The sequence below is a fragment of the Eufriesea mexicana genome, unplaced genomic scaffold (assembly GCF_001483705.2).
Source record: "Eufriesea mexicana isolate 0111107269 unplaced genomic scaffold, ASM148370v2 scaffold8090, whole genome shotgun sequence".
Taxonomy (NCBI): Eukaryota; Metazoa; Arthropoda; class Insecta; order Hymenoptera; family Apidae; genus Eufriesea; species Eufriesea mexicana.
Genome location: NW_016915858.1, coordinates 73142 through 84019, shown reverse-complemented (window position 1 = coordinate 84019; position 10878 = coordinate 73142). Strand labels below are relative to the sequence as shown.

At 45.4% G+C, this 10878-nt stretch overlaps 1 protein-coding gene across 1 annotated transcript in view; it reads left to right on the top strand.

The window, feature by feature from the left end:
• Nucleotides 1–10301, top strand: part of LOC108552789 (uncharacterized) — a 101509-nt gene extending 91208 nt beyond the window's left edge. Inside the window, exons 3-4 of the mRNA XM_017907453.1 lie at nucleotides 6266–6510; nucleotides 10014–10301. Coding sequence (XP_017762942.1) covers nucleotides 6266–6510; nucleotides 10014–10301 — 533 coding nt within the window. The remainder of the gene's footprint in view (nucleotides 1–6265; nucleotides 6511–10013) is intronic.
• Nucleotides 10302–10878: the final 577 nt, after the last annotated feature.

Below are 10878 nucleotides of genomic sequence, written 5' to 3'. Positions count from 1 at the left end.
GGGGGGGGGGGGGGGGGGGGGGGGGGGGGAGTGGCGATTAATGGCGGAAAGACAGGATACGGAGGGGGCGCGAGGCAATGAAGACGGAGCAGAGGAGGTGAAATGGATGGAAGGGAAAAAATGGTCGGAGATCTCGTCGAAACTCGGCGAGATGGGAGGTGGAAGAAATGAAAACGAACGAGAGGCGGAAGTGGACGCGGAGGACGCTCGGTCGCAGGATTTCATCTTTGCTGGCCCTCCTGGGAAGCCGTTGAAATTCATGCAAATTTTACGAGTCGGCTAAATGCAGCCGCCAGATTAGCGGCACGCTCGAGTAAACGTCGGCTTATATGCCGGACCAGCCGTTCTTCGCTGCCTAGAAGATTATCGTCGAAACTGCCGCGCTCTGTCGCCCCGGGATCGCAAACTTTTCCACCCTCTCGCGCGTGAATTTGCCTGCCGGAGGTGCGACCCGACTTTCTCCTTACGCGCGCGGCCGACCAGTCGCCGCACTTTCTACTAGCAGTATCGCGGATAGTCGATAACGATAACCGATAATCGTTTGCTGGGCTATCGAGGCACTCGATGGTAGACATTTCGTTGCTTCTATGGCCGGAGTTTCTATTTTCAGGGTGGGCGATCGATGCCGGAATTTTAGACTTTTTGAATCAGCGGACGGGGGGAGGAGAGGGAGTAGATGACAGAGTGTAATTGGCAACGCGAAATAGGACGGACACTCGATTTGTAGGTTATGGTTTTAGCTACTGGAAGAGATACACAGGAAAGGAGGAAAGGAAAGGGTTATCCTCGAAAGTATTCTTTTATTCCAGTTTTGACGCTACGAAGTTCATAGACGGATTTTTACGTCCGAGTTAAGTCATGTTGCATGGAAATTTTATTGCGTTTTAAATGAAACAAAATTGGCGTATTTTTATTAATAAAGGAATCACATAAAAAGGATTGTCGCAATAAACCTTCCACTTGCAACAATTGATGAGCCTGTACTGGAATGTTGAATGTTGCCTATACAAGCGAATACATTTATAACATTTGTCGAAGGTATTACCATATGTTTTACGCAAATAAAACGAAATATAAACCTATCGGCATGCAGCTATTGCAATATTTCGAGCTGGGACTAAAAATGCCCCACCATGCACCACGGTGCATCGAAAAGGTGGGACACTTTTAATCCAAGCGTATCCCAAAGAGTTAAGTGGATAATGTCGCTAAAAATTATAGTTTTTCGAAACAGTTGAAGTCGATGTTAGAATCCATATAGCTGGAATTCGATCAAACTCGATTATTCGAAGCTTTCCGATCTTCCTGTTCGACTTACTTTGAGGAATAAAATCACAAAATACAAAGAAATACAAGGAAGCTTTAAAATCGGCAATTTCGGTAAATTTTATTAGCTTATAAAATATTTCCCCGGTGGTTCCAGAGCCTCGTGCACTCTCGTGAACAGCACGGTGTCCCAGTTCGATTTACGAACGAGCGTGTCTCGGAAAATACTCGAATCGAAGAGGAAGCGAGTGTACGAACGAGGTCGAGGGGATCATTAAGGTGTCAGGCGCAAAAATCGGCAGTTCCTGTGTCAAGGTTGCCATGGTATCCTTTTCTCCATAATTCTCCCGTTATTAATTTAATTTCTCCGTTCCATTATACCAACATTCACCTGTCGCTCTGTACGCACGCATATTCGCTTTATAAAATTTTTGAATTTCATTTTCCCTCTGCAGTTTCATCCGTTTCGCTTATTTCCGCTACCGCCTCGATCATCCGAGCTATAAAAACGGATCCAATTTTCGTGGAGCTCGTTTAACAGAACTTCGCTTCCGATAAAACCGATTCCCATACAACTTGTATACATCGTATCGCGTTAGTTTTAACACTAGCCGTAGTTTCGCGATTTCGAGAGCAACATGGCGGATCCCCACCCTCCAGCCAATCTTATAACTCGGAACACATTCCGTGGACCCAACCATGGACGACATCGCTGACAATTCGTTGGAGAAAATTATCCTTAATTCCGTGCAGTCGATGACACCGTTTTGGCCAACTTCTCCAACTCCCCTTCGACTTTGTTCGGTACTAATTGGCCTAAATGTGGACCCCAGACCTTTGTCACCACGCCACGTCATGGTCCACCAATGATATCCGATTTCTTTCAATTCCCTCCGAAATTTCAATTCAAATGAATTTTCAATTTCAAATCGAAAGGTCGATTAACTCTCGTGAAAATCATTTTTCAGAAATCGGAAACTGATTTTATTGACACTCCGTGTAAGGGGTTGCATCAAAGTAGAAACAAGGAAAATTAATTCTCCCATAAATTGAATTTATAATTACGAGCTTGCTATATCGAAGTTGAGGTAAAATATTGGTTAACGTAATAAAATTTAAGACGAGGAGTATACTCTCGAGTAATTAATTTTAATTTTCGTTCCATCGTGAGAAAAATTGTCGAAGCGGCGGAATATTTGGAGACAAATTTTTAGCGATATTTTGATTTCACAGATAGCGAATGTTCGTTTGCGCGAACATATTTGACGAATAACGCGCAGCTAATAATATTAATAACGATACTGAATTTATTGAAAAAACAACGCTTTTCGGGAAACTGATATTTGAGCGTCGGTAGCGACGTATCTATTTCACGTTTCTACCTTGTATTTTGAATTTCATTTATATTTCCCACGCTCCTGTTGTCATACACATCACGCCGATTGATTTTGAATAAAAATTGTTTCCGGCAAATATCTCTCTCGCGTTAAAAATTGCTTCGCGAAATTATCTTTACTCTTTCGTCTCCATCTCTCATTAACCTATTTTCCAATTATCGCATTTTCGTAATTTATCGTTCATCCTAGTTTTGCTCTAAATTAAAGACGAAATTTACGAAATTCTGCATTGCATAGGTCCCTTTATCGGTGTCGCGGATTTACAGGAAAGATAGTTTCGGTTTAATAAATAGTCGAATATCTGGACAAGCGATCTTGACAAATGGGCCTTTCTTCGAAAGCACTCGATTACTCGGTGTCCAGTTTTCTCGCATAGAAAGACCGGATCGCGTTATTATTTCGAAAAATCGTTGATTACCAGCGATAAAGGGTGTTGTACAGGCGTCCGTCCAGTCATCAGATGCACAGGAACTGTCAATACCGCCGGTGAAATCGATTCTCGTTCACGGGGGTGCAGATTGAAAGCACGCGAACGATAAAAGTTTCGCACTCGGTTCGTCGTCGTGTCTGATTTTTTTCGTCCATTTCTCCTCTTTACCCTTCCCTTTTTTTCCCCATTTTCATTTTTCGTTCATATTTTTTTCCTTCCTCTTTTTTCCATTTCGTTCTTCCTGCATCAAACGGTCGAACACTCGAGCAGACCGGGAAAGGATAATAGAGCAAATAAATTCGTTCCGGCGGAATAAACGCGGCGGTTGCAAATTGAAAAATGACAATCTGTTTTAATTAACGTGTCCGTGCGTTCTCATTAATTCAGCTGCCGCGACTGCTCCGTACGCGATTCTCGCTTTATTTATTGAAATTAAAATCCGTGGCTTCCGTTAAACATCGCGCGGCCGCCATTTCCTAACCGGCTGCCATCACGGACGCCCAAACGAATCGAGATCGAATTTGCCTCGGTTTTGCTCGTTAGATGCCAACGATTTGCTATTCCGTTCTTTGCTGCAGAAGTAATCGTAAAGTAATCGTAGAAAACGAGCAACTGTGGATCTTCGAACGATTTTGGATAGTCGCTCGAGCTTCCGATCTTCCAAGTCTAATTTATAGCTTGAAAAGTTTCCGAAGACAACGAATTATTCTTCCAACGATGCATTATGCATAATTTTTAATTTTAATCGTCGATTTTGCTGATGGAATTGATCGAATCGAAACCCGCGAGTCTAACGACACCGATTAATAAATTACGATTTTCTAAATTTATTTCCGTACCTTCATTGAAGGTTCGATTGGCATCTTCAGTTTTATTACGTTTATTTCTGCTCTGTCTTTTCCTCTCCGTTCAATTGGATCGTTTATTTGCAAGTGTAAGTAGGTTTCCCAATATATCTCGATGAAACGTCGCGGTCCGATAATGATAAAAATATACTCGATCGCGGAATAGATTCGAATTTATTTATGTACAAATAAAATATAGCGTGTCAACGTTAATAGAGATTTATTAATTAATAGAATGTATGGCGACAAAGGTGCACACTCGATCCCGCCGTTTAATTCTTCCCCGTTTTAGCAAAATTAATTTCGCAACGGGAAGTAAGCGTTAAAATTATTTCCGCTGTATGATTGACTCACACTACTGTCCAGGTTACAAAACCGAGCGAGAACCAGGTTTTGCAAATTAAAAAATTGCACGAGATTACTCCGTGTTCCAATTTATGGCACCGCCGTGTATCATAGTCGCGAACTTAATCCAAGGAAACGGGAACGAATTTATCGAAACATCTTACTTCCGTCGAACTTTTAAAACGGGGAAAGAGAGAAAAGGAAAAAGGAAGAAGGAAAAGGAAAAAGTCTGTTGCTCTACTGGCCTGATCCCGCAAAACCCATCGGCGTTCACGGCGAGTAAAAGGGTCCGATTGAATCCCAGATCCTCGGGAAATTAATGCACCATTCTTTCCATTTTCCCGATTCCCTTTCTAGCGAGGCCACTCGACGGCCCGTTCGATCGCGAGCCAATCGAGGATCTCCGTGATTTCGACGAGCCAAGAGTGGTCTTTAGAATGATTCTTTTCGAGACGTCGAGGCGGGACGATTGTAGCAATTAGCGCTTAATTGCCGCTGCTTCGGGCCACTGAAAACGTTCGGTGGCTAGAACAGTCCTCGAACCTTTCCTTCCTTTTCAAACGGTGGATCCCTTGTTGCCGCTCGCCGGTTTTCCGTCGATTTATCATGCACAATATAGACGCTTATCCGGCCTTCGGGGGGTCGAGGGACGGCAGGGGCGAGGACACGCCGTTAATCCGACCACTTAAAATTTAATAAGCCTGTGTCGGCAGATGCGACGTTCGGTTTTCAGTGAAATAATAATTTCGCGCTCGAGAGGATGGCTCGTTGCCGTTTTAATCCTCGTCTTCGAGGATACCGCGGTACTTTTTGAATTTAAGCCGCAGTTTAATCGTTAAGTCAAGTCGAGCAGGTGATCGAATATCGAATTAACGCGGCAATATCTCGCGATTACCTACTCTCCCGAGATCGTTTCCTGTATTTCCCGAGTTTCCACGCGTTGCTTATTAATCGGCCTTTCAATATCCGCGCCCGTAGGTACAATGATCGATTTTTTCACTTACCGCATTGCAATGCACAGTGTACCGTGTTGCTACCCCAGTAACATTGCAAACATATGTGCTTCGAGGAATGACTGCTTTGCATAAACGAATTTGGTAACGATTTTGTCGATACTCGTTAATATCACCGTTGAATATGGAACACGGGTGGGCAATTTTTAATAGCAATTTTCAAAAATTCAGCGATATTAAAAACTACCCATTCGAATGGTCGTGAGAGAGAACGACGTGTATGTACTTTTGTACACTTGTTTCATTGATCGATCGATCGATTCTTCCGACATTCGCTCGCTTTATTTTCTCTCGTGTTTATTTCAAAGCGCGTTATTTTAACCGAAACTATACCACGTCGTATAAATTCCATTTCGTACGTTCAATTCCGATTAATTACCTTTCACACGCGCGAAAATCTCGATAAAAGTGTCGGAACACGAGGCTTCCCTGGTGCCTCGTGGCAATTAACGAAAATTCGCGCTTACAGCGAAGACTGCTCGGGAACTTGGAAGTTGACGGGCCGGAAGTTCGCCACTTTGCATTTTGTACCGATGCAGCGGCGAAGTTGCGAACGAATTGGGTTGTTGAAGCTTGTTTACGAATCGAGGCGCGCGTAAATCAGCCTTAAGATCAACGAGAATTAACTCACTATCGGGGTAATGAAATACTTCTTTCCTGCAGGAAAAGCGCAAGAAATATCTTGCCAGTTTCTTCTCCCTTTCCCAGTTTTACCAGCCATTTCCTCTTTTACTCGTTAAGCTGCTCGACGTTCGCGAACCCTCCAACGCTCTGCGGAAACGTCCTGTTACCTGCGATCGTTTTGCAACGTCTGCGACGACGTTTAGCGGAGATTATTCGAGATCAAATTCGGGATACGGGTGTTACGGAGAGGAATTTCGTAGATCGAGTTTTCGCGCTAATTTCGCGATTTTGAATGGAAATCAGGTTCGATGGAACGGCGTTCTTTAGAACCGTATTTTGTTCCAGAGCTCAATTCGACGTCTCCGTCGACAGGCGAATTCGGTGAATTAGTGGAAGACCTCGAGAACGACGACTTGAACAAAGACACGATCGACGACGAAGATGCTGTTGAGGACATCCTTTACATGCGTGGCGCGTCCTTCACGATACACCTGGACCCGCCACCCGAAAACTCGACCACCAATTCCACCAAGGTCAACGAAGAAACGAGCCCGGCCTTCGATCGGGTCGAGCTTCGGGCCACGTCCCAGGTAACAGGAAATTTCTTATTTTTCCCAGAAAATTTGCATCGCGAGAACGCGAAACACGCCTAGGCTCGGAACAGTTTCGGAAATTAACGGATCGGTCGATGCGATAAGCCGGTTGATGTAATTCCATTAATTAATAAGCGACGATATTAATACCGCGTTAACTATTTAATCAACTAGATATCTCTTTGCTTGACTCGAAATCGGATTATCCACGCTGCTATCGCGAGTCTATCGGTTAACCGCTGTAAAACGATCGATGCCGCGTACACCGTGTCCACCATGAAGGAACCTCGACTTCCCAAGTTAAGTTCTTGCATCGAACTTCGCGCAAATCTCGACGCGGAAAAATTATCTTCGTCTCGAAAATTTCGAACCCCCTTCTGTCCCCCTGTCTCCCCTTTTCACCCCCCGAGTCCGTTCCTTCTAACTCTCGATGATCGATCTAACAGTCGATGCGCAGTTATTCGTCCAGGATTTGTCCAGCAGCGTTCGCACGCAATTTCAGAGCCGTTGTTTATTATCGCTCTTCGTCGTTTCCAATCCACGCGTTTTCCCTTTCTTTCCACCTTCCACTCGCTGGTCCATTCGCTTTCCCCTCGTTTCGCTCTGTTATTAACTCGAAAACGTAGAATATCGCGCGGCACAAAGGTTATCGGGATAATTGGAAAATTGTTGCAGTTATTCGCTGGACGTAGTTTCAATCTCGATTTCAGCTCTCGTATAATATCGCTGGAACGAACGCGAGTGCGTCCCTCCTCGTCGGATGCTGGCGCCGTCCTCTTCGACCCCCTGACGCGCGGAGAACGCTATTCGACGGCCATTGCGCGCGAAAATTTCGTTTTTAACGGGACTACGAACCACGCGCGTGATTTCCACGGGAATACGGTCGCGTTGGAACGGAAAGAGTTTCGAATTATTTTGGAACATCGAAAAGCGGGAGTGTTTGATAGGAGATGCACACTGGGCTCGGTGGACACTGGACAGTTGCTTCCGGAAGATTTTTCGAGCGTTTAGAACGTAAACGAAATTTAGTGGCAATGAATTGACAGTGAACAGTGGCATTACTGTGTGTAGAATTCCTACGTTGAATATTTAGCTACAAACTGCAGACAATCCTGACTGCCGGCAGTTTCAACGGTGCCATTTCAGCGTCAATCGGGGCCATTGCTTAATACGATGGTTTACGAGCGTGCTGTACAGTCGCAACTGCCATGCACGCGTTTTCGATGTTTATAGAGGCTTTTTATCATCATTTTTTCAGTGACGACCTTTCGAAATTTTTTACGTCCTTTCGAAAGAAAATATTTCGCGTATTTGGCGTTTATTAAAAATATGCGCTTTCACGATCGGTAAATATACACAAGCGTTTATTAGTTGATGAAAAATGAAGAAAATATCGCTGTGTATTTTCGCTTTTGAATATTCGTTCTTAAAAATTGACGCGGGTAACGCGTAACACGCTGATGGAAATCTGCTAGGTTAATATTCGTTCACGCAAGAATGGGCAAGAATAATATCGCGTGGAGCAGAGTCAAGACGCTGTCTTTGGTGTCTTAGACGAGTGAAGCGATTAATAGGCGACAATGCAATTTATTCCGCTTTGTCACCCCCGCGTGGCAACGTGCCGGGGTGCAGAGTGACGGGTAAGAGGCGTAGGCGTGAGCCCCGGTACTCTTGGGATTTCGGCTCGAGCGTAACACCGAACAGCCAACGTCTCGACGTAATGGGCTACACGGAAAAGTTCAGGATATAAATTTCCTCGGAGTCGCTGAAATCGAGATTACTTCTTCGACGCGTCGAACGGGCCGATTAATATATAGGCGAGGATGCAATTTGTTCCTCTCGCCGCTGGGGGACGGCGTTAATTTTCAAGTGCAAGCGAAAATTTATAGATACTCGCGGGAGTTTCGACTCGAGTACTTATCGGAAGGATCGTTAAACGTTGCAGAGATATACGGAAGACGTCGAAGTACAGGGATGAAATTTTTCGATGGTTGTGACTAGTGATTATATCTTTCCCTTTGCCCTACGATTTAAGATTCAACAGCGTGGTTCCAAAACGCAAACAGAGCCATTCCACGGCTCGGCAAATCTGTCTTAAGTTGTATCAATCGCACACGACATGGGCGTGACACGTGGTATTCACATTTGGCCCGGTCGACGTACCACGAGCCAGGCTCGTGATAGTCAGTTTCGACCCGATCGATGTATCACGTGCCAGGCACGTGATAATCTGTTTTGGCCCGAAAGCCTGATCACGAGTCTCACACGTGGTTGTAGGCTAAAGACTTAACAATGTAACACTCGAACGCAGCACTTCCGGTGTAAATCATATATCAGATCTATATCGAAAACGATGTAGACGAAAACTGGTTCGACGATTTATTTGCCATCTTCTCTATTCGCGAATGGGGAGGGGATAATAGAAGCGATAAACTTAGATTGGAGGCAGGCATAAAATCACGCACACAGGGAACTTCTCGTTGGGAATATTTGTTAGGAAGGTTATGCTAGTTGGGTCAGTTATGTTTGGTTAGTCGAATGGGTAGGTTCGGTTTCCGTGTTGGCGAAATTAGAACGCTCGATGAATCATTCCCGGTACCTGAAGTGTCTGCAACTGCAAAGTGCATTCACGCGAAGTTGCCAAGTTGTTGGCTGTTCGTTTGTCGTTGCACTTGCCGTTTCGAAGTTTAATTCGTTATCTAAAGCGAAGTAACGCATAGCCGACGAGTTTTACCGTCGCGCGTGTATCGCGAGGGCAATTGCCAGCAGCGGTGGTAATTATTTTATTCGCTAACTGGAATTTATTGCCCGAGCACGAGTTCCCGACGAAAGATAGCGCGCGGCGGTGCATTTCGCCACACTTTTCTCCCGTAATTTCAATGAACCCCCGACGAAAATTTCAAACACCCGGGAACTACGTTCCTTATCCGTTCCTAATCTCGTTTCCCTGGCTAACACGACGGAGGAAAGGGGAAAGAAAAAAATAAGAGAGAGGAGCATGGCAGTTTTAAAAAGCTCGGCTCGTTTCCACGCAACACGGACTTCCTCTGGCCTCGTTTGCCGGGTCTTCCGGCTAAAAACGTCGCGACGCGTGCAACAGGTTCTTCGTGCATCAGCTCCGTTTCGTTTCTGTAGTCTCCAATCTCCTCTGTTTTCCATCGAACCTATGCAAAAAACCTAACCTAATCGTTTCCTTTCAAATTTACACCTGTATCGGAAAAGAACCACTCTCTTCTCCGTTTACACTCGAGGTTAGGCTAACATCGACTGATCACCGTTCTCGCTATTTCCTTCCAAAGTTAGAGTGACGTGAAAATGAACTTCCGTTTTAATTTCTCTCTAAGGGCTAATCTCTACTCTATGTTACCAAGGTGTCTTGCAAATTTAGAAAATTTTAGGCCCGATGTAAAAATCCACGAAATAGAAATTAAGTAAAGACGCGATCCACTGAAGGCATTAAGTCTCACGATCGATAACGACCGATTCTTTTGTCATTGCAGGGGCCGAACTTGGAGCAGAAGCTGCCCTCGACGATGGAGAGTATAGCGAGCACTGAGCCAGCCTGTTCCCTAGATTGCGGTCCTACGGGAAACTGTTACATCGAGCAGAGCCGCGGGGATGACGTGGACCTGGTGGACGACGACGCAGACGAAGCGTCCGACGACGCCTCGATGGCCGTGGATCTCGAAGGGAACAACGTGGCTCCGAGACGGAAGCAAGGGTCCTTCAGGCAACGGTGTCAGTGTCCCCTAGGCAGAGGCGGCGATCGATGTCAGCTCGGTGAGTGATATTTCTCTGTTCGAATAGCACGTGTAGCCACCGGGGCTCGAGTTCTTCGGTGTCTTGCGCGTTCGAGACTGTATAAAATCGGGCTCGGGGGTATCTCGCGGAGGAGTTCGTTGCCATCGAGGGTGCACGGCTCTTGGACGAGAGCCAGTGCTCGACTCGAGCGGGAATTCGTCGGCGTGTGACGCTCGAGGAATCGATCGACTGCGATTTCACAGGGGAGCACGTTTAATTATCCAGCTGGACCTTTCGCTGGATGCTGCGCTTGAGAAGGGGTTGGGAGTTCAGGGTGCTGGAACGATCGCGTCTGGGGTGGGTCTCGCCGCGGAGGGAAGATTAGATCGTTTCGGATAATTTCGTTGGTATTTTCTTCGCTTCTTTGTTTTCCGTGTACTCGGGGTAGCGTTTGATCGGGGTTGTTGGCTTTAATTCGAATCCTATAGGAACCTGGATTTGCGCGAATCCTTACACTAAAACAGGGCTCTATCGATATTGTAGAATTAGAAAATACCGATTGCTACGTCCGAACATTTCTTAAATGGAAAGAAGTTAGATGAGGTTTACGTTCTCTTACAAACG